We start from the raw sequence: 22,993 nt of genomic DNA, 5'->3' as shown, positions 1-22,993 counted from the left end.
AGGTCAGATAAGAGCCACAAGGATCTTGGCCAGTATAAACACATTTCCTGTGACAGGCACACCTGTGTACAAGTCAGACACTTAGGCATTGGGCTGCCTGCCAGGATAAACGAAAATCTGCTGAAAAGCACATTGTAAACACTTATGATGTAATCCCCTGGAGCCCAGGCAGGGCAAAGCCAGAGTCTATAGCCATGCTCATGAAAGAGACCTCAACACCAAATTATTGGCCAGGCACAGTGGCTCACACCTGTAATCCCAGCACTTTTGGAGGCTGAGGCGAGTGGATCACCTGAGATCGGGAGTTTAAGACCAGACTAACCAACATGGTGAAACCCCATCTCTACTAAAAATACAAAAATTAGGCCGGGCACAGTGGCTCACGCCTGTAATCCCAGCACTTTGGGATGCCAAGGCAAGCAGATCATTTTGAGCTCAAGAGTTTAAGAGCAGCCTGGGCAACATGGCGAAATCCCGTCTCAACAAAAACCACAAAAATTAGCCAGGAGTTGGTGGCTCATGCCTGTAGACCCAGCTACTCAGGAGGCTGAGGCTGGAGAATCGCTTGAGACTGGGAAGTGGAGGTTGCAGTGAGCCGAGATCTCGCCACTGAACTCCAGCCTGGGTGACAGAGTGAGACCCTGTCTCAAAAAAAATTAAAAAACAATTTTTTTTTAGGCTAGGTATGGTGGCTCATACCTAACATTTTGTGCAGGAGGATTGTTTGAGGTTAGGAGTTTGAGACCTCGTCTCTACAAAAAATAAAAATAAAAATTTAGCTGGATGGGATGGCACGTACCTGTGATTCTAGCTGCAGAGCAAGTTGAGGCAGGAGGACCACTTGAGCCCAGGAGTTTGAGGTAGTGAGCTATGATTTTGCCACTGCACTCCATCAAAAAAAAAAAAAAAAAAAAAAAAAAAAAAAAAGAATGACAAAAGAAAAGCCCAATTTTTTGGTGAATCAGTGAGAGAAAGCTGTCATAGTAGCGGTGGGTGAAATCAGAGAGTAAATTATTGCCGTGGGAAAACCGTCAGGAGCACTTCCTACCACCACACAGTTGAAAAACAAACAATAACCTTGTGTTTGTTTTAAACGAATTCAATAAACCATGGAATCTGAGCGCCTTAACGTGGCCCATGAGCTCTTTTGCTTGGGGGAGGCTGCTTGGTTACCTACCAGGCAGGAGGCTTCTGTAGCATCCCAACAATTTCCCATGGCGACCGATCCCACTCTGTCCACTTTGTGGCTGAGCCGACTGAGAGCAGAGAGTGGAGTTGCGTGCCTGAGATTTGAGGAGGCAATGTTAGGAGGCCCTGGGTGGTGTGTGAGTGCAGTGCTCCCATCACCCCACATGGCTGTAAGATGACACTGACACACCTCACAGTAGCCTGCCGTGGCCGAAGTGCAATTGATTCCCATTCGATGCACAAGAAAGGCTCGGGGAGGTGAGGTCGCCAGCCAGTCACCCGTGCTGACCTCCCGCTACCCTCCTCTGTGCTTCTAGGCTGCTGCTTGCATTTCCTCTGTCCCTTTCCGACTGCAATGATCTCTCTGAACCCCAGTTCTTCTTTCTCTGTATTTCTCTTAAGAAAAAATTATGTAGAGATGTGGTCTTGCTACATTGCCCAGGCTGGTCTTGAACTGCTGGCCTCAAGTGAACCTCCTGCCTTGGTCACCCAAAGTGCGGGGACCACAGGTTTTTGCCACCATGCCCGGGTAATTTTTTATTTTTTTGTAGAGATGGGGTCTCACTATGTTGCCCAGGCTGGTCTTGAGCTGCTGGCCTCAAGTGATCCTCTTGCCTGTGCTGAGGACTGCAGCTGTGTGCCACCATACCTGGCTAATTTTTTATTTTTTTGTAGAGATGGGGTCTTGCTATGTTGCTCAGGCTGGTCTCAAACCCCTGGCCTCGAGAGATCCTCCTGCCTCAGCCTCCCAAAGTGCTGGGATTATAGGTATGAGCCACCGGACCTGGCCCACTACTCTTTTTGTCTCTCTGTCTCCCCAAATCTATTTTTGTCTCTTACTCCGGGACTCTCTCTTGGAGCTTCCCAACCCATCCCTCCTGCCTCCCCCTAAATCTTTCCATCCCTTTCTCACGTCCCTCTTTCTTGGCCTTGTAACGTTTCTGTGTCCTCTCTGCCCCAGGCCCCCTTTTCTCTGGATTCCTCCCAGCTCCCCCCTCTTTCCCAAGGGACTCGTCTCCAGAGGAGGTGGCTCCATCCCTAATTCCATCGACTCTACAGTTGAGAGGGAGCTTTTCCTCGCCCAGCTTCAATTCCCTCTGGGGCTCTGGCAAAACAGACTGGGAACTTTTACTTAAGGGGACAGCACCCCACCTCCAGGCAGGCGATGGTCCTTGGGGACCAAGCCCAGAGCCCTCAGGACCCGGCGTCTTTCCCTCCACCCTCGGCCAGCTAAGTTGCCCTCTGCGTGCTCACCCGCTCTCATGCTGTCATTTCTTTTTTTTTTTTTTTTTGAGACGGAGTCTCGCTGTGTCTCCCAGGCTGGAGTGCAGTGGCGTGATCTCGGCTCACTGCAAGCTCCGCCTCCCGGGTTCATGCCATTCTCCCGCCTCAGCCTCCCAAGTAGCTGAGACTACAGGCGCCCGCCACCACGCCCGGCTAGTTTTTTGTATTTTTAGTAGAGACGGGGTTTCACCATGTTAGCCAGGATAGTCTCGATCTCTTGACCTCGTGATCCACCCGCCTCGGCCTCCCAAAGTGCTGGGATTACAGGCTTGAGCCACCGCGCCCGGCCGCTGTCATTTCTTTATCTCTTCTTTTCACGGAGTGTCTCGCTCTGTTGCCCAGGCTGGAGTGCAGTGGTGCGATATCAGCTCACTGTAACCTCTGCCCCCTGGGTTCCAGTGATTCTCCTGCCTCAGTTTCCCAAATAGCTGGGATTACAGGCTGGCACCACCATGCCTCGCTAATTTTTTTGTATTTTTAATAGAGACGGGGTTTCACCATGTTGGCCAGGCTGGTCTCAAACTCCTGACCTAAAGTGATCCGTCTACCTTGGTCTCCCAAAGTGCTGGGATTACAGGTGTGAGCCATCAAGCTTGGCCTGTTTTTCTTTTCTTCTTTTTTTAGAGATGAAGTCTCACTTTGTCGCCCAGGCTGGAGTGCAATGGCGTAATCATAGCTCACTGTAGCCTCGTACTCCTGGGCTCAAGGAATCCTCCCACCTTAGCCTCCTGAATAGCTGGGACTATAGGCACACCTGGCTAATTTTTGTATTATTAGTATTGTTATTTGTAGCGATGGGGTCTCGATCTGTTGCACAGGCTGGTCTTTAACTCTTGGCCTGAAGTCACCCTCCAGTGTCAGCCTCTTAAAGTACTGGGATTACGGACATGAGCCACCACCACTGAGATTACAAGAATGAACCACGGTGCCCAGCCCTGTCTCATTTCTTTCTCCATGACATCAGACTTCTTCCAAGGTCTTGCAAGGGGGTGGACGTGGGGGCAGCTGAGAGGGGGGAATCACCTGCATCGCCCTTCCCTTCCCTACTTCCAGAGGAAGCCCTGGCCACAGGATAGTGTTGATGTGACAAACAGCATTTATTCCAGACTCCAGTGTCCACAGATGATGGGGTCGGGTGGAGGTAGGGTGGGGGCAGGAGCGGGACCAGGGGCGGTGTGGGGGGTGAATCCAGTGTCAGACTCTGCAGCAAGACGTCAGGTGGGGGGACCAGCAAGGGAGGCGGGAGGTAAAAATAGCCCCGGCCAGCCGACCCTCAGAGCCTTGTCCCAGGCCTGGCCCTGGGCTTGGGTCCAGGAGCTATTCTGGGGCCTGGGAGAGTCACATTCCCTGAAGGAAGGCCCCCTCCCACCCACCCCCCTCCCTCTTCTCCCTCTTCTTCCCTCCCGGAGGCAGGCAGCCGCTGTGAGTCCCTGCTTTGCTGGCAGAGGCAGGAAGGGAGGGCTGGGCAGGGAGAGGGAAGAGGGAAGGCGGGGGTGGTTGCGGCGTGAGCAAGGCTGGTTCTCTGATGCCTGCAGCTCCAGGTCCAGGGACAGCCTCTAGGAGGTTCTTGGCTCAGCACTGGGGAGTGGATGAAGAGGTCAGCCTGTGCCCACAGGCGTGCTCCACTGCCCAGCAGGTCCCTCTCACCAGGGTGCCCAGGCCCTCACCCACCTCGTCTCTGAAGCCCCCGCTGCCACCCCTGGCTCCTCCGGAGGCACCTCCCATGAGAAGGCCGGTCTGCTCTGGCCTCTCCGACCCTGAGTGGCTCAGCTCTGGCTCCCCTGGTGGCCTGGGGGGAAGAGGCATCGGGCGGAGGCGTCGTGTTGGAGGTGCACACGGCAGGGGGAAGAACTGAGGATGGGGGTGGGTGGGGCTAGGATGCGGCTGGGGATGGAGGTGAAGATGGGGGTGTGCTGGGTGGGGGTGGCATGGGGATAGGGTAGGGGCTGGTAATGGCACTGGGGTTAGGCTTGGGCACGGGGATGCAGATGCTATTGGGGTTGGAGATGGGAATGGAGCTGGAGTTGGTTTTAGGATCAGTCTGGGATGGTTACGGATTGGAGGTGAGGATGGCCATGTGGTTGGGGCTGGAGACAAGGTTAGATGAGGAGGGGCTTGGGGAGGCTTAGGGGTTGGATTTGGAGTCAGGAATGGGGACAAGGGTGATTGGGGATGGGGACATGGGTGAAGTTGGCTTTGGGATGGTGGGGGACTAGGGTTGGGAAGTGGCTAGGTGAGGGCTGGATGGTGAGGGATGGGATTGGAGGAGAAACTGGAGTTAAGGGTGAGCTCAGGGGGATGATGGGTGTTGGGGCTGGAGGTTGGGGAGGATGGGGATGTGGCCAGGGCTAGAGAGGAGTTTAGATGGGGATGATTTGAAGGAGGTCATGGACTGCAGCTGAGGAGAGATTGGGGGTAGGGTTGGGATTGGAGACAGGGATGGAGTTGGGGACGAGACTGAACTAGGGGCAGGAGAGGAGATTAGGGAGGGGATGGTATTGATTTTGGCTTGGGGATGGGTTTGGGAATGGCTCTGGGTTGGGTTTGGGGCTGTAGTTGGGGTAAGGATGGGTTGGGGATGGCTGTGGATTGGTCTGGGTTGGATTTGGGGCTGTAGTTGGGGATGAGGATGGAGTCAGGGATGGCTGTGGATTAGTCTGGGTTGGGTTTGGGGCTGTAGTTGGGGATGAGGATGGCGTCGGGGATGGCTGTGGATTAGTCTGGGTTGGGTTTGGGGCTGTAGTTGGGGATGAGGATGGAGTCAGGGATGGCTGTGGATTAGTCTGGGTTGGGTTTGGGGCTGTAGTTGGGGTAAGGATGGGTTGGGGATGGCTGTGGATTAATCTGGGTTGGGTTGTAGCTGGGGATGAACATGGATTGGGGATGGAGGTGGATGTGGTGGGATGTAGGGTGGAGGATAAGATGTGGTTGAAGTTGGTTATGGGTTGAGCTTGGGGTTGAGGGTAGGGATGGGGTTAAACTATGGTGGTCATTGCAGATAGCAGGCCACTCACGGAGCCCCCTTCTCCCGCCGCCGGCGGCAGCCAGGTCCTCCTTTGCGTCTCATGCAGTAGAAGACAGCAACGACGAGGAGCAGGAGGCCCACGCTGACGGCCACGGCCATGACGGCCACTCCAGCCTGGGAGGTCTGGGGGCTCACTGCAGGGACAGGATGGAGAGAGGCACGGGTCAGGCAGTGAGCTCTGTCTGCCCCACGCCCGGCTCCTCTGCCACCACCTCAGTCACTCACCGGTGCCGAAGTGGAAGACGTGGCGCTTGTTCCCGTGGGGGTTGGAGGCTTCACAGGAGATGCCATCGCGGCTCAGGGCACTGGTCACTTTCAGGGTCAGAGAGCTGCTCACCCAACCCTGCCGTCCGGGGATTGGCTCTGCGGGCTGTGGAGGCTCCGATCAGGCCCCGGCTGGTGGGGTCAAGGGGTGGGGGTGAGGGCAGAGGTGAAAGACGTCCAGTCTCCCAGGAAGTGGAAAGGAGGATGCAATACTTGGATGAGTGAGAGGGGGCTCAGGGTGGAGAGGAAGGTCCCTTACGCTGCCCCCCAGTTGGCTCCAGCTGAGTTTGGGCTCTGGATGGCCGCGGGTGGAGCAGATGAGCGTGACTTCATCTCCTTCCCTCCAGCTGCCGTCTGCCTTGGGCTCTATTTCCGCTGCCCTTAGCTCTGGCAAGCCTGTGGGTGGTGGGGATGGGAAGAAAGTGAAGGGAGAGGAGGGAGAGAGAGAAGAGAGGAATCCAGCAGAAGACGGAGCCCCCAGCCAAGGACTCAGGGACTCGTCCTGTTTGTCCAGGTCCCACACCCCACACTGTCCCCATCCAAGCCCACCCCCTCCCTGCACCCTGAACCTTGGACCAGCAGCGTGAAGTTCTGGGTGCGGCTGAGGACCGGGACTGTGGGCAGGGAGGCCTCACATATGTAGGTGCCATTGGAATCGAAGGTGATAGAACTGAGTGACAGCATGGGGCCATCGCCCAGGGGAGTGGAGTCCTGGGGAGGGCAGAGGAGGAGGAGGACTCTGTAAGAAGGCGAGCAGCAAGGGGAGAGAGGAGGGTGCAAGTGTGGGGCCCGAGGGGGCTCCTTTCCCTCTCACCTTGGTCCAGCGTAGGGCGGGGGTGGGCAGACCGTGCACAGAGCAGTTCACGACTGCACTGCTGTTTAGAGGTAAGGAAAGCACCTTCCCCTCGCTGAGCTCCAGGGGGTCCAGATCTGCAGTGGGGGACAGTCTGTCACTCTTCCCAGACCCCCACCCACTCAATTAGGGGCTCTCCAGGGGCCATTGGGGGTGCAAATATGAATGAACAGTTGGAAGCAGAGAACAGCAAGTATTCCTCCTGGCTTACCCCATCTCCATGAAATCTCCATTCTCCCATCCAGGCTCTCCAACCAAAAATCTAGCAGTCTAACCCCAAAATACATGCCCAAGTCAATGACTTTTCTTCAGAGCTGACATCTGAGCTCACGGTTAACGAATAACCTTAGGTGTGGAAGGTGTCCCTTCTGTGACTTTAGCACCCAAACCTTTTGCTCAAACCCCAACCCTTGGGGTCACCTCCCTGTTACACCCAAACATCTTTTCTGCAAAGTTTTGTTTTGTTCTGTTCTGTTTTTGAATAGAGACAAGGTGTTGCTATGTTGGCCAGGCTGGTCTCAAACTCCTGGCCTCAAGTGATCCTCTGTCTTGACCTCCCAAAGCGCTGGGATCACAGGTGTGAGCCCTTGCTCCTGGCCTCAGCAGGTCTTTATCTGGTCTGCTCTCAGGACAGATCCTCTTGCTTCCTTCCATCTCTGGCCCCAGGTTTGACTGTCCCGACCACCTCTTCACTAGCCTGCTCCTCCCTCTCGTTCATCCTCCACTGAGCAGCCAGAGGGATCTCTTTAAAACACCCACTGGTCAGGCTGGGCGCGGTGGCTCATGCCTGTAATCCCAGCACTTTGGGAGGTTGAGATGTGTGCACCACCTGATGTCAGGAGTTCGAGACCAGCCTGGTCAACATGGTGAAACCCCATCTCTACTAAAAATCAAAGTTAGCTGGGCATGGTGGCGCGTGCCTGTAGTCCCAGCTACTGGGGAGGCTGAGGCAGGAGAATTGCTTGAACCCGGGAGGTGGAGGTTGCAGTGAGCCGAGATTGTGCCATTGCACTCCAGCCTGGGTGACAGAGTGAGACTCTGACTCAAAAAAAAAAAAAAAAAATCCACTGGTCATCCCTCCCCTCTGCATAAAACTCTGCAGTGGCTCCCCAATACTCTTGGCATCCAGGCCAAACTTTTTGAGGGTGCCTAAAAGATGCTGCCTGATCTGGCCCTCACCCACCTCTTGAACCATCTCCCACTCTCCCCTACTCCTCCTGTGCTCCCAGCTACCCTGTTGTCTTGCTGTTTTTCTTGAGCAGACCAAGTTGGGGTCTGCCCCAGGGCCTTTGCACTTGCTCACTCCGTCTGCAGTGTTCTTCTTGTAGCTCTCTGCGTTTCTTTTCTTTTTTCTTTTTTTCTTTGAGACAGAATCTTGCTCTGTCACCCAGGCTGGAGTTCAGTGGCACAATCTCAGCTCACTTCAAACTCCGCCTCCCAGATTCTCCTGCCTCAGTCTCCTGGGTAGCGGGGATTACAGGCGCCAGCCACCATGCCTGGCTAATTTTTGTATTTTTAGTAGAGATGTGTTTCACCATGTTGGCCAGGCTGGTCTCAAACTCCTGACCTCAGATGATCCACCTGACTCGGCCTCCCAAAGTGCTGGGATTATAGGTGTGAGCCACCGTGCCTGGCCGTTCTCTGCGTTTCTGAGTCCACTCTGGTTTCTCACTCAAATATCTCTTCTCAGAGGCTTCCCTGACCTACCCTATTTTGGACACCCAGATCTTTCCTATAGCATGGAAAGACTTATTCCACCAGCTGCTGAGAAGGATGACAGCTGTCAGCCCGCAGCTGTCAGCCCTCTCTGGGAACTGCCTCAGCTGCTGAGAGCCCCTTGCCTAAGGCCAGCACACCTCTGAGGGCTGGTTGATGTAGGGGTTATTAAGGCCCAGCCCCCTCACCCCAACTGGGGACAACTGTGAAGGGCCATCCTGGATTCCAAGTGCCCCGTGGGGCTGACCGAGGGCCCTCTTTCTTTCTTTCTTTCTTTTTTTTTTTTTTTGAGACAGAGTCTCACTGTCGCCCAGGCTGGAGTGCAATGGCATGATCTCGGTTCACTGCAACCTCCGCCTCCTGGGTTCAAGTGATTCTCCTGCCTCAGGCTCCTGAGAAGCTGGGATTACAGGCGCCTGCCACCACACCCAGCTAACTTTTGGTAGAGAGGGGGTTTCACCATGTTGGCCAGGCTGGTCTCTAACTCCTGACCTCAGGTGATCCACTCACCTCGGCCTCCCAAAGTGTCGGGATTACAGGCATGAGCCACGGCGCCTGGCCTACTTTTTTGTTTTTATTTTTCCAGAGACGGGGTCTTTCTCTGTCACTCAGGCTGGAGTGCAGTGGCACAATCTTGGCTGACTGCAATCTCAACCTCCCAGACTCAAGCGATCCTCCCACCTGGGCGTCTGAGTAGCTGGGACTACAGGAGTGTGCCGCTATGCCTGGCTCATTTTTAATTTTTTTCTTTTTATACAAATGGGGTCTCCCTCTGTTGCCCAGGCTGGCCTCGAACTCCTGGGCTCAAACAATTCTCCTGCCTCGGCCTCTCAAAGTGCTGGTATTACAGGCATGAACCACTGCACCCAGCCCGAGGCCTTCTTTAGACTTCAGTCCAACTTCTAAATCTTGCTAAATCTTGCTTCCTTTACCTCCCTAGATCCAAGAGGTGTGGATCCCGGGGTACTTCCCATAAACTTCTTGCCTGAAAACATCCAAATCAGAATGTGCTTCCCAGGAAAGCAGACTGCAACACCCGCCACCTAAAATAATCCCCTCTCCCGCTCTCTCTCACTGGTGGTATCACCTGTAGACACACTATTGTTACTGAAAGGGCTCTGTTAGCATTTACCATCTGTCTCCCCTACTGAAATAACAGCGGTGGCCTGTCTTGTTCACAGACGTGTTCCCAGCATCTGGCGCAGGGTCTACCCCAGGAAGGGATATGCAAGAAGTGCTAAGGGAGAATACAGCCTTTCCCCAGGGTCTGGATAAAAGTGAACTGAAAAGTGTTCTTAGAAGCCTGGGATTCAAGGGATTGGTTAGAAACAGATGGTAGGGGAGGATGGGCAGTGAAGGTGGGAACCAGAGGAGCCTGGGGGGTGATGAGGAGATAGCCTTGACTGGGGAGAAGGATCAGCTAATGGTGAAGCTGGCCAGGTGGGCCTCGAAGGCTATCGTGAGACACCTGGGCTCTCTCCCAAGGGTACTGGGGAGCCATGGCAGATTCTGAGCAGAGGAGGGTCAAGTTTGTGCTACGGAAAGAGCTCTTGACCAGATGCGGTGGCTCACTCCTGTAATCCCAGCACTTTGGGAGAGCAAGGCAGGAGGATCTCATGAGGAGTTCAAGACCAGCCTGGGTAACACAGCAAGCCAGGTCCTGTCTCTGGGAAAAAAAAAAAAATTTAGCCAGGTGTGGTGGAGCACCTGTGGTCTCAGCTACTTGGGAGGCTGAGGCGGGAGAATCACTTGAGCCCAGGAGGTCAAGGCTGTGGTGAGCTGTGATCATGGCACTGCACTTGAGCCTGGATAACAGAGCGAGATCCTATTTCTAAAAAAAAAAAATTAGAAGAAATTAAAAAAGAGAGCTGTCTGGTCTCTCTGGCTGCCTCGTGTAGGACAGATGAGAGGGGATGGAGGCAGGTGCTCGGAGAACCAGGACAAACACCACAGAAATGCAGAGAAAGGCCGGGTGCAGTGGCTCATACCTGTAATCCCAGCACTTTGGGAGGCTGAGGCGGGTGGATCACCTGAGGCCCGGAGTTCAAGACCAGCCTGACCAACATGGTGAAACCCCACCTCTACTAAGTACAAAAAATTAGCTGGGTGTGGTGGCGCATGCCTGTAGTCCCAGCTACTTGGGAGGCTGAATCAGGAGAATTGCTTGAACCTGGGAAGTGGAGGTTGCAGTGAGCCAAGATTGTGCCATTGCACTCCAGCCTAGGCGGCAAAAGCGAGACTCCGTCTGAAAAAACAAAACAAAACAAAACCCCAAAACACAAGAAATGCAGAGAAAGGGTTGAAGGCAGACTGTTTGGGATGACAGAGCAACTTCAGGGCTGTGGGGAGGAGGGTGCAGAGGCACTGATGCCAGGGCCCCTCCTGCCTGCCCCTTCCCCCAGGGCTCTCACAGGCCACACGCAGCTCCAGCGTCTTGGAGAGCTGCACGTCATCTGCTGCGTCGTAATCCTCCACTCTGCAGCCGTAGGTCCCGCTCTGGCCCCTGGTCACTCCCTCCAGGGTCAAGTTCCCCTCGAAATTCGCATTCAGCACTTCCTCCTGCTCATCCTGGGAGACAGGGGACGAGGAACCAGGCTCAGAAGCCACCCTAGTTCAGCGGGCTTATGCTAGGTCAGAAGCCACCAGATTAGTGTCATGCTAAGCCAGAATCAGTGGTCAGGGTTTGTCAAGTCAGGTGGCATGCTAAGTCCTGACTCTCTCAAATCAGGGGTCAGAGGTCCTTTTAGTTCGTGGGCCACCAGATCAGGTGGTGACTAAGCCAGGGGCCTCCCAGGTCCCACATTAGAAGTTATGCAGGTTAGTAGGTCATGGAGGTCAGGGGCTGGGGGGTGGATCCCAGAGGGACCCTTGGGTGGGTCACCTGAAGGCGGAAAAGCGTATACTCCGGGCTGGGGCTGCCGTCCCCTCGGCAGAGCAGCTGGACAGTGTCACCCTCGCGTACCCAGCCTGCTGGAGTGGATGGGCTGCCCAACCAGAACTGCACATGCTCCGTTGGATCTAAGGGAAGGGCAGGGAGATGGGAATCGTGATCACGGGAAGGGTCAAGGCTAGAGGACAGACAAGGGGTCAGTCCTGCATCCCAGTAGAGGGCTATGGCGGGTCAAAGGTTAGGGGTCATAGGTTTCAAGCCTCAGGTTCACACTTATTCTGAGGCAAAGTGCCAGAGTTCAGAGGTTGAAATAAACTGTGAGTATAGGTCAAGGGTCAGAGGTCTGTACGGGCGACGGGTCAGTGTGAGACTTGGAGCCAGCTGTCATAGGGGGACCTGATTCAGTGTGAGAGAGTGTAAAGCACCATTTAGTCCTAAACTCCACGGGGTCCAGGGTGCTAAGTGGAGGTTGGAGGTCAGAGGTCATGATGGCGCTTGTGTGACCAACTGAGGTCAGAAGTCAGCGGCCAGCACTAGCACATTTTTTTAGCATGAAGTAGGGAGGTGGAGGGTCCCAGGGGAGTGTTAGGCCACCAGGTGGAGGGTCAGGCCTCATGAGGTGTGGAGCCTGAGGTCAGAGGTCAAAGGCCAGCACAGACTCACAGTGCAGGGTGAGGTGGAAGGTGGGGCTGTCCAGGCGGCCGTGGCGGCCCTTGGGCAGGCTGTAGTGGGCAGCACAGTGGAAGCTGGCATCTCGGTCATCCTTGCGGAGCCGCAGGTAGAGAGTGCTGGTGAGGGACAGCAGGCCCGAGGCCTCCCGGACCGTGCGGCTGGTCATGTAGCCCTCTGGGAGAGATTAGGGGAGGTGGCAGTCAGCCAGGCCCCAGTCCCGCCACCCACCCCAGCCCACATCCCGCCGAGCTCCTGCGCTGCTCACTTGGGTTCATCTCTACGGGCACCTCCAGGCGCTGCCCGTTGCGATACCACGTGATCTTGGGGACCGGGTTCCCATTCCGGCTGTTGCAAGTGGCGATCTGAGGCAGACACAGGTGTGGCCCTGGGTTGGACCTGGGACTCTGAAGTCGGGGCTCCTCTCTCAGCCGTTCTTGCCACTCAGACTTAGGAGCCGGGCTCCTAACTCCTGACTCTCCCAGGACCCAGGAGTCTGAATTCCTAGTCCCCGACTCCTCAGACTAAAGAGTTCAGGCCTCCAGCACCATCCTCCAGGGACTAAGGATTCTGGGTCCCCCAGCTCTCTCCTTCCCAGGACACAGGAGTCTTCCCCCTCTGCCCCTCCTTTTTTTTTCCTTTTCTTTTCTTTTCTTTTTTTTTTTTTTTTTTGAGACGGAGTCTCGCTCTGTGGCCCAGGCTGGAGTGCAGTGGTGTGATCTTAGCTCACTGTAGCCTCTGCCTTCCGGATTCAAGTGATTATCATGCCTCAGCCTCCCGAGTAGCTGGGATTACAGTTGCACACCACCGTGCCTGGCTAACTTTTGTATCTTTAGTAGAGACAGGGTTTCGTTATGTTGGCCAGGCTGGTCTGGAACTCCTGACCTCAGGTGATCTGCCTGCCTCCGCCTCCCAAAATGCTGGGATGAGAGGCATGAGCCACCTCGCCGGGCCTTGCCCATCATCCTTCATTACCCAGGGGTCCCCAGCCCCTCCTCCCTCAGACCCAGGAGTCCAGGGCCCTGTTTTCTCCTCCTCCAGGACCCTGGGACCAAGGTCCACCCGAGAGGTACCTCCTGGGCAGAGTCCTCCATCACAGATAGTGTCCCTTTGTTGGGGGAGACCTCAGTGGCCTCTGGCTTTGCTGTGAAAAAGATGTTCACGTCAGAAGCCCCTGCCCTGTGCCCCTCCCTGCCTGCCTCCCTTCGGGGGATGTCTGTGGACACTTACCAAACACGTTGAGCCGTGCAGTGGCCTCAGCAGTGCCTGCCGCCCCTGCCCTCACCACGCACACGTAGTCTCGCTCGTCGCCCACCTGGGCTTCAGCCAGTACCAGGCTCCCCTGGGAGTCCAGCTGGTATGGGGGACTGCGGCCCCGGGTGTCGTGCATTGTGACCTGGAGCTCAGAGCCCTGCATCTCGGCGGAGGCCAGGCGGGGGCGAGCTCCCGAGCGGTCGGTCTGCGGGCACACGGGAGTCTCTCAGCTCCTGGTGTCCCAGCGCTCCTCAGTCTCTCTCTCTCTCTCTCTCTGGGCCCTTTCTCTCTGCAGCTCCTGGCTCTGCCTCTTTTCCTCTTGTTATGGGTTTCCCTGGTCCCTCTGTCCCTCTGTCCCTCTCCACCTTCTGCCCCCTATTCCCTATCAGTTCTTGATTTTTCCTGTCTCCTTTTCTCCATCTCATTCCAGTTCCATCCCTCTTCCTCCCCATCTCTCCCTCTCCGCTTGTCTCTCAAGCAGAGAGAGACAAGTCACCTGGCTGGAGTGCAGTGGCTTGATCTCGGTTCACTGCAACCTCCGCCTCCCAGGTTCAAGCGATTCTCCTGCCTCAGCCTCCCGAGTAGCTGGGACTACAGGCACGCACCACCACGCCCGGCTAATTTTTGTATTTTTAGTAGAGACAGGGTTTCACCATGTTAGTCAGGACGGTCTTGATCTCTTGACCTTGTGATCCACCCACCAAGGCCTCCCAAAGTGCTGGGATTACAGGTGTGAGCCACTGCGCCTAGCCTTCTCTCCTCGTTAGTCCTCCCTGACCCCTCGAGTCTCCTGCTTTCTTTTTTTCTTTTTCTTTTTGAGATGGAGTTTCGCTCTTTTTCCCCAGGGTGGAGTGCAGTGGCACGATCTTGGCTCACTGCAACCTCTGCTTCCCAAGTTCAAGCGATTCTCCTACCTCAGCCTCCTGGGTAGCTGGGACTACCGTATTTTTTATTGTATTTTTGTAGAGACGGGGTTTCGCCATGTTGGCCAAGCTGGTCTCGAACTCCTGACCTCAGGTGATCCACCCGCCTGGGCCTCCTAAAGTGCTGGGATTACGGGCATGAGCCACCGCACCCAGCCTCTCCTGCTTTCTTGGTGTCTGTCTCTGTTCTCTCTCTCAAGAGCCCACAGTCCAGAGCAGGTCAACGTCATTCTAGACTCAGCTGTGCCCAGACATGGGGCACCTTGCAAATCCCTTCTCCTCAGTGGGACTCAGTGACCCCATCTGTAACAAGGGGTGTGGCTTGGTGGATCTCTACAGACCTTAGGCACTGATGAGAGAATGAACATTTGCTGCCCTGCTGTGCCCTGACTCCAGGCCCCCCAGCCCCAAGCACTCACAAGGAACCATTCCAGCACATAATGGTCATGGGCTCCCGTAGGGGTGCAGTTCAGAATGACAGACTTTCCTCGCATCACCTCCACCAGCGGTGGCACAGACAAGCGCACCTCCGCCTGGGCATCTGCAAGAGGGCATCTGAGCTATTGTCCACCACACCAACAGGAAGAGCCCTCCAGACAGGGTCCTGTCTCCCCCAGGACCCAAGCGTTCAGGTCCCAGCCCCTCCTCCCTCAGACCCAGGAGTCCAGGTTCCAGCTCCTCCTTCCTCAGATCCAGGAGTCTGGGCCCCTGTCTCCTCCTCCCTCAGACCCAGGAGTCCAGTCCCCCAGCTCCTCCTCCCTCAGACCCAGGAGTCCAGGTTCCAGCTCCTTCCTCAGATCCAGGAGTCTGGGCCCCTGTCCCCTCCTCCCTCAGACCCAGGAGTCCAGTCCCCCAGCTCCTCCTCCCTCAGATCCAGAAGTCCAGGCCCCCAGCCCCTCCTCCCTCAGACCCAGGAGTCCAGGCCCCCAGCCCCTCCTCCCTGAGATCCTTTCGCCCTCCATCCCTTCTCCCTGCATCTCTGGGTCTCAAATCCAACCCTCCCTGCACTTGCAGAGCTCAGGGCTCCTCCTCTGGGCTGCACAGGGCCCTGGGGTAATACTGCACCGGCCCTTGCTTCTCCCAACAGAGCACATGCCACCCCCCAGGGCAGGGCCAGGCCTGGCTCAGTCATTTGCCTCCAGCACCCTGGGCAGGGCCACCTCCATGATGATGGATAAATGTCTCTCTCCATCCCTGTCTCCACCTCTGCGTGTGTCTCTCCTCTTGAGTCTTCATCTCTGTCCCTGTCTCTGCCTCTCTCTCTGCACCTGCACCGTTCAGTCCCTGGGTCTCTTCCTCTTTCCCATGAGTGAGGGGCTGGGGTGTGGGCTGCGGCTGGGCCCAGAGCTTAGGCGGGATAGGTGTGTGGGGGTGGTGAGGGGGGACAGGGCTGGGCAGGTTTCAGGAATGTGGGAGGGACAGGCTGGCTGAGACCTGCCCGGCCTGGAGCCAGAGCCCCCAACCGCCTCTTGGCCCCCCTCTCCGTTTGATACAACAGCAAACGGGATATAAGGTGAGTCATCGTGCAACAGGATAAGGTTGAGGCCCAGGATCTTGGGAAGCTGAGTGCCTGGACTCCTGGGATCAGAGGGAAGAGGAGGCTGGGGCCTGGGTGTAGTTCTTCTTGTAGAAAAACCCCCACCCTCCCTCACCCTCTGGTCTGGCATCCTGGCATCAGCTCTCAGTGCTTCTTAGATACTCCCTTCCCTTCTCCGCTCAATCTGGCCCAGCCCCGCCCCTGGGGACCCACTACTGACCATGAGTGTGCCAGGGGCCTGGATTCCCAGGCACTCACCTCTGGCCCCAGCTTGTCCCCAGGGAGGGGTGATGGGGGCCAGGCTGGTGCCTGAGGCTGGGTCTGAGCTGCAGACAGCAAGTGGAGGCAGAGAGGTCCTCTCTCTTCCCCAATCTCTCTCACATCTCTCTGTCCCTCTGTCCCCAGCCCCCCACCCAGGGCCTCCTCTCCTTCTATCGCCATGCCCATGCAGGTGTGTAAATGTAGCTGAGGCCCCAGGAAGGGGGCCTGTCACTTGGAAACACTTTGTTCCACTGTCACTGCCCAGGGCTGGTGCTCCAGCCCTTTCCTGAGGGAGGCGGGTTCTTTATACTGGACTCTGGAAACTCCTAAATATGTACGGATCGCTGGTGTGGGGAAACATGGTCCTCGCTTCTCTAAGGGGTCCCTGGACCTCTTAAAACTTGAGAACCTTTGAGGGAGGAAGCCCTGGGGTTTTGATCCTCTGTGCCCTGGGGGAAGCCATTCTAGCCACTGGAGGCCTGGACTCCTGGCTCTGAGGAAAGAGGGCTGGGGGTCCAAATTCCAGGGTCTGAGGAAGGAGGCAGGTGGGACGCAGATTCCAGGGTGCTGAGTGGAAAGGGGGCTGACTTCTCTAGTTGTCTCTGATCCACCGCCTGGGTATCCCCAGCTCTCTTGCCTGGCTGTCCCCAGATCTCTCACTGGAAGGTGTACCTTGCAACACTCCCATATTCCTCCTTCTTGGAGTCCCCACATTTTGCTTCCTGGGGTCAGGGTAAAGCCCTTTCTCTTTGCTTTCCCGGGGTCCCCAGGGGCCTCCCCCGAGTCCCACCTTGCCCTCAGCCCGAGCCATACCTGGGTGCGCAGCCAGCAGGACTGCGAGCAACAGCAGCCGCGGGGCCCCACGCGTCCGGGCCGGTGCGTCCGGGGGCTCCATGTTCACGGCGGCGGCGGCGACTGAGCCCCGGCTGCAGCTCGGCCGCAGCGGGGCTGGGAGCTAGAGGCCCCGCCCCCGGCAGCCCCGCCCCGCCCCGCCCTCCAGGCCCCCTTCGTCCCCACCAAGCCCGGGCGCGGGGCCAGGACCTCCCACTGCCCGGAGGGGACCTCCCAGTGCACGGGGCCAGGCTAGGGGCTCCTCCGCCCCCAAGCCCAGGACTGTCCAGGCTTACTGACCAGCGCCCGCAGCGGGGAGGCCTGATGGACCAGTGTAGCCGGTGACCCGAGCTGGGATCTCACCAGGCAATCGCGGACCCTCTCCCCGTTATTCTGACCAGGGGCCCTGGGGACTCGTCCCCACTGTGACCAGCAGCCTAGGCTGGCATTGTCGATTTTAACCAGCTGACGCCACTGCAACCGGTGGCCTGCGATGGCCTCTCCCAGTGTAACTAATGGCCCCAAGTGTGCCGTCTGAGTGGCCTGCACTGGCCTCTCCCAGTCCAACCAGTGACCCCCGCAGCCTGACCAGTGGCCCCCAGCAGCTGTTCCCAGTATGCCCGGAGACGTTTTCCCCTGTGGTCAGTGCTCTGGTTCCTCGTCTGACCAGTAGCCTGGAATCAACCAGTTTAATCTTTTATCTTCAATGGTCTTCAAATCCAGTTCCTCCTAGACCGCTTTGATAATGGGGCTGGGGGTGGGGTACGGGGTGCCCTCTCGCTTGCTTACCCGTGGAAGGCCCTCCCACTCTTCCCCCTGTCCAGGGAATCCCAGGAATGCCACCCTCCCTTCCTCCTTCCCGCTCTCTCCTTCATTCCCTCCCAACCTTGTGGGGAGGGGAGGAGTCAGGCTGGCCGGAGCAGGTGAGGAGGGCAGGGGAAGAAGCCAGGGCACCTGCGGGAAGGGGGAGGAGTCCAGCCACTGCTAGGAAGGGTGGGTCCCAGGTCCGACCGCCCAAGGCCCCTACAGGCCAGGTCAGACTGGGACAAAACCCCCCACTAGATGTCACTAGTTGCCCGGGACAGTGGTCAGAACGTGGGAGGGTGGGGGGTCACTGGCCACACTGGGAGAGGTTCCCCAGGCTTCTCATCAGCCTGGGGGTTGGGGTAGCCCTGGATCTGGGCTTTGCCTGCTCCAATACACAGAGAAGGCTTGGATTACAGGTCAGCCTGGGAGTTATTAGATTGGTCAAGGTTACTTTATGTATTGGTCACACAGGAGAGCAACGTGGTTTTTTTTTGTTTTGTTTTTTTGTTTTTTTTTAAGAGGGTCTCGCTCTGTCACCCAGGCTGGAGTGCGGTGGCGCAATCATAGCTCACTGAAACCTCGACCGCCTTGGCTCAAGTGATCCTTCCACTTCAGCCTCCCAAGTAGCTGGGACTACAGGCTTGTGCTACGATGTCCAGCTAATTTTTGTATTTTTTTTTTTTGTAATAGAAACAGGGTATTACTATGTTGCCAAGGCTGGTCTCCAACTCTTGGGCTCAAGTGATCCTCCCGCCTTCTAAAGTGCTGGGATTACAGGCATGAGCCACTGTGTCCATCCTAGGGAGCAACTGTTACATCGGAAAAGATTACCTTTAGGATTACCTGTACCATCCCCTCCTCCAGGAAGTCCCCTCTGCCTTCCCTGGCTGGGTCAGATTCCCCCTCTGGGCTCCCCAGCCTCAGCCCTGCATGCTCTGAGGGTCCCTGGCTGGGGACTGTGAGCCTGTGAGTGCAGGGCAGGACCAGGGATGTCTTGATCACTGTGGTGAGCTAAGGGCCCCTCCCCTGGGTTCCCCACCCAGCACAAGACCAGACACAGTGCAGGTGCTCAGGGAAGGTTTGCAAGGCACACAAGCTCACGTGCAGATTCCACCCACACCGGAGCATCCCAGGATACACAGTACAAACTCACTCATGGGGAATGTGGCAGCACTCCAAGACAGTCCCGGCTGCTGTCAAGCTCACACACTGTGAGCACCGACACACACTCCTTAGCTCTTCTGTCCCTGGCCTGTGCACCTTCTGTTTGGGCAGGACCCTGGTACATGCCCTCTCAGCAGCCATCCACCTCTTCCACCTCCCTCAAGAACCCAGACAGCTGAGGTTGGGCACAGTGGCTCACGCCTGTAATCCCAGTACTTTGGGAGGCCGAGGTGGGTGGATCACCTGAGGTCAGGAGTTCGAGACCAGCCTGACCAACGTGGTGAAACTGCATCTCTACTAAAAATACAAAATTAGCCAGGCATGGTGGCGTGCGCCTGTAATCTCAGCTACTCGGGAGGTTGAGGCAGGAAAATGACTCGAATCCGGGAGGTAGAGGTTGCAGTGAGCTGATCTCTTGCCACTGCACTCCAGCCTGGGCAACAAGAGTGAAATTCTGTCTCAAAAAAAAAAAAAAAAAAAAAAAGAAAGAAAAAACCTAACCATCTGAGGTTCTAGGTGAGGGAGGAGAACTCTATGGCACGTGTATGAAGGAGAAAAGTCAGAAACACCAAAACAGCAGCCATGGCCCCTTGGAGACTTGCAGAAACTAGTCTTGTACCATCATCTGCCTTTGTCGCCTGTAATTTATTCTCACAAAACAGCCTGAGGGATTCCTTTTAAATATGAGTCAACTCATGTCACTCTTCTGCCCCAGGGTCGTCCCATGACTTCTGCCTCACTTAGGGTAAAAGCTGAGGTCCAGGTCAGCCGCAGGGACTCATGTCTGTAATCCCAGCAATTTGGGAGCCTGAGGCGGGAGGACTGCTTGAGCCCGGGAGTTTGAGACCAGCTTGGGCAACATAGCGAAACCCGGTCTCTACAAAAAATACAAAAATGGCCGGGCATGGTGGCTCACGCTTGTAATCCCAGCACTCTGGGAGGCCGAGGTGGGTGGATCACCTGAGGTCAGGAGTTCGAGATCAGCCTGGCCAACATGGTGAAACCCCCTCTCTACTTAAAATACAAAAATTAACCAGCCGTTGTGGCAGGTGCCTGTAATCCCAGTTACTCGGGAGGTTGAGGCAGGAGAATTGCTTGAACCCGGGAGGCGGAGGTTGCAGTGAGCCAAGATCGCGCCATTGTACTCCAGCCTGGGGGACAAGAGCGAGACTTTGTCTTAAAAAAAAGCAACAACAACAAAAAATTAACTGGGCGTGGTGGTGCATGCCTGTAGTCCCAGCTAAACGGGACGCTGAGGTGTGAGGATTGCTTGAGCCAGGGGGGGTCAGAGCTGCAGTGAGCCGTGATTGTGCCACTGCACTCCAGTTTAGGTGACAGAGTGAGACCCTGTCTCAAATAAAATAAAAATAAAAATAAAATAAAATAAGATATAATGGCAACTCCTTTTATATCAGCCATTCCTTATTTCTCTTATCTTACATTTTCCTTGGTAGCATTTATTGCTGTCAGATAAATTATAGTTAGTTATTTGTTATTGTTAATCCTGTCCAGAATTTAAAGTGCAAGAGAACAGTAACTTTCTTTTGTTCACCACTGTTATCTCCAGTGTCTAGAACAGTGCTTGGCATGAAGAGGAGATGAGTAAATATTTGTGGACTGAATTAAATAAAGTTCTAAGGCCGGGCATGGTGGCTCATGCCTGTAATCCCAGCATTTTGGGGGGCCAAGATGGGCGGATCACGAGATCAGGAGTTTGAGACCAGCCTGGCTAACATGGTGAAACCTTGTCTCTACTAAAAATACAAAAATTAGCCAGACATGGTGGCGCGCGCCTATAATCCCAGCTACTCAGGAGGCTGAGGCAGGAGATTTGCTTGAACCTAGGAGGTGGAGGTTGCAGTGCGCTTAGATTGCATTACTGCACCCCAGCCTGGGTGACAGAGCGAGACTAGGTCTCAAAAAAAACCCAAAAATGCCAGGCGCGGTGGCTTACGCCTGTAATCCCAGCACTTTGGGAGGCGAGGCGGGTGGATCACGAGGTCAGGAGATCAAGACCATCCTGGCTAACATGGTGAAATCCCGTCTCTATAAAAATACAAAAAATTAGCCTGGCATGGTGGCGGGCACCTGTAGTCCCAGCTACTCGGGAGGCTGAGGCAGGAGAATGGCGTGAACCCAGGCCAACTCCAGCCTGGGTGACGAGCGAGACTCTGTCTCAAAAAAAAAAAAAAAAAAAAAAAAAAGAAACAAAAGAAAAAAAAGTTCTAATTCCATCCATGCTGTCGCAGGTGTATATCCTCATATATTTTAAGTAACAAGGCTTATGTTTTCTGAAACTCTGGGCTTAAGCAATCCTCCTGCCTCGGCCTCCCAGAGTGCTGGGATTACAGGTGTGGGCCACCACGGTTGGCCAGACTTACCTTTTCATTGTTTTTGAGACGGAGTTTCACTCTTGTTGCCCAGGCTGGAGTGCAATGGCACGATCTCAGCTCACGGCAACCTCCACCTCCCAGGTTCAAGCGATTCTCCTGCCTCAGCCTCCCAAGTAGCTGGGATTACAAGCATACACCACCACGCCTGGCTAATTTTGTATTTTTAGTACAGACAGGGTTCCGCCATGTTGGCCAGGCTGGTTTCGAACCCCTTACCTCAGATGATCCACCAGTCTCAGCCTCCCAAAATGTTGGGATTACAGGCGGGAGCCACAGTGCCCGGCTGACTTATCTTTTCTTGACCTTTTTCCCATTATTTTTCGCACAGTGTGTGACGATTAACTTTAAAACTAGCTCACAGTTTGTGGAATGTGGGGAGAATGACACATTTGGAGGGGAATGGTTCTTCCCTGATTCCAGTCTCAGATCTGGAAAATGGAACTATTGAAATTTTTTGTCTTGGGTGGCAGCGTGAATGCGTTTTTGATTGTACAACGAGAGATGGTTGTGCAGGGAGAGTTTCGATAAGAACTTCTGCAAAGGGTCTATTGATATTGAACATTCAAAGCCAGGTAAAGTGGCTCATACCTGCAATCCCAGCACTTTGGGAGGCTGAGGGAGGCGGATTGCTTGAACCTAGGAATTTGGGACCAGCCTGGGCAACCTGGTGAAACCCTGTCTCCACAGAAAATACATATTAACAGGGTGTGGATGTGTGTGCCTGTAGTCCCAGCTACTTGGGAGGCTGAGGTGGGATGATCGCTTGAATTGGGGAGGTCAAGGCTTCAATGAACCAAGATCGTGCTACTGCACTCCAGCCTGGGTGAAAGAGTGAGACCTTGTCTCAAAAACAAAACACAACAACAACAACAACAAAAAACCAAAGGAGCAGGCTATAGTAGATATTTTTGGGGAAGGATTACCTAGCATGTGCAGTCCCTTCCCACATTTAAGGAAATTCCTACTGTCTGAAAGCCTACTGTCTGTTGAAGCCAACAAGAATGGATGTTTGCTTTCCTGCATCTGTTGGAGCTAAGGTGACTTAAGCTTGGCAAATCCTTCCACACTTGGCAAATACTTCCACACTTTTGAATATCAGGAATTGGCCATCTCTTCCAGCCACACATGGCAGCTGGGACAGATTCTATTTTCCAAAGACGGCTACAACACTCTCTTTCTTTTTTCTTTTTGAGACAGGGTCTTGCTCTGTCACCCAGGTTGGAGTGCAATGGCATGATCATGGCTCACTGCAGCTTCGTCCTCCAGGGCTCAAGTGATCCTCTCACCTCAGCCTCCTGGGTAGCTGTGAGTACAGGTGTGCGCCACCACTCCTAGTTAATTTTTTTTTTCTTTTGTAGAAATGGGGTTTCACCATGTTGCAACAGTCTCTTTCATCCCACATGTGTTTCTACAATCAGAGCTTGATACTCTTTCCATCAAGAGGTGGGGTCTATGGCACCCTCCTCTCAAATCTGCGTAGTCTGGTGACTTGCATGCAACCAACAGAATTCAGCTGAAGTGAAGTTGCGGAACTCCCAAAATGAGCTAGAAAAGGCCATGCAGGTTCTGCCTAGGTCTTCAGTGGCCATGTAAAGTCTGACTACCTTGAGGCAGCCATGCTGTGGGGAAGCCCAACCTGGCCAGTGCAGAGACCACATGGTGGGGGAGGCCCTAAGACCACAGAGAGATGCCCACCTGTCCAGCACCCCCAGCCACCCTGCGGCCGGCATCACTGATTGCACCATTTGTTTGCATCCTGAGCCAAACAAACCAGCCACACCTTTCTTCAAATCCCAGCCCACAACAACCGTGAGACTTAATGCAATGATTGCTGTCATTTGCGGCTAAGTTGTTAAGTGATTTATTACCAGCAACAGTGAATGAGAAGAGCAGCCATATCCTATTTCTGGGGCAGCAGAGGCAGCAAGACAACT

At 55.0% G+C, this 22,993-nt stretch overlaps 1 protein-coding gene across 1 annotated transcript; it reads right to left on the bottom strand.

Annotated features, from left to right (window-relative positions):
* Positions 1-3,550: 3,550 nt before the first annotated feature.
* Positions 3,551-16,817, bottom strand: LOC105478518 (basal cell adhesion molecule (Lutheran blood group)). The gene is made up of 15 exons (XM_011735908.2): positions 16,678-16,817; positions 14,486-14,607; positions 13,120-13,348; positions 12,963-13,033; positions 12,158-12,254; positions 11,884-12,066; positions 11,212-11,348; positions 10,742-10,898; positions 6,576-6,691; positions 6,331-6,472; positions 6,021-6,157; positions 5,723-5,867; positions 5,487-5,631; positions 4,144-4,261; positions 3,551-4,050 (listed from the first exon to the last, which is right to left on the bottom strand). Exons 1-15 carry the CDS (start codon positions 16,757-16,759, stop codon positions 4,045-4,047), a joined length of 1,887 nt encoding a protein of 628 aa, XP_011734210.1. The 5' UTR covers positions 16,760-16,817; the 3' UTR covers positions 3,551-4,044.
* Between the last annotated feature and the right edge of the window lie 6,176 nt (positions 16,818-22,993).

Source organism: Macaca nemestrina, chromosome 20 (genome assembly GCF_043159975.1).
Source record: "Macaca nemestrina isolate mMacNem1 chromosome 20, mMacNem.hap1, whole genome shotgun sequence".
Lineage (NCBI taxonomy): Eukaryota > Metazoa > Chordata > Mammalia > Primates > Cercopithecidae > Macaca > Macaca nemestrina.
This window is presented reverse-complemented; position numbering and strand designations above follow the sequence as displayed.

Excerpts from the sequence above, each read along its gene's own strand:
- LOC105478518 (XM_011735908.2), bottom strand. The coding sequence starts at position 16,759 with ATGGAGCCCCCGGACGCACCGGCCCGGACGCGTGGGGCCCCGCGGCTG. Across the intron at positions 10,899-11,211 it reads ATACGCTTTTCCGCCTTCAG|GATGAGCAGGAGGAAGTGCT; the intron begins GTGACCCACCCA and ends CCTGTCTCCCAG. Across the intron at positions 5,632-5,722 it reads CGTCTTCCACTTCGGCACCG|TGAGCCCCCAGACCTCCCAG; the intron begins GTGAGTGACTGA and ends CTGTCCCTGCAG.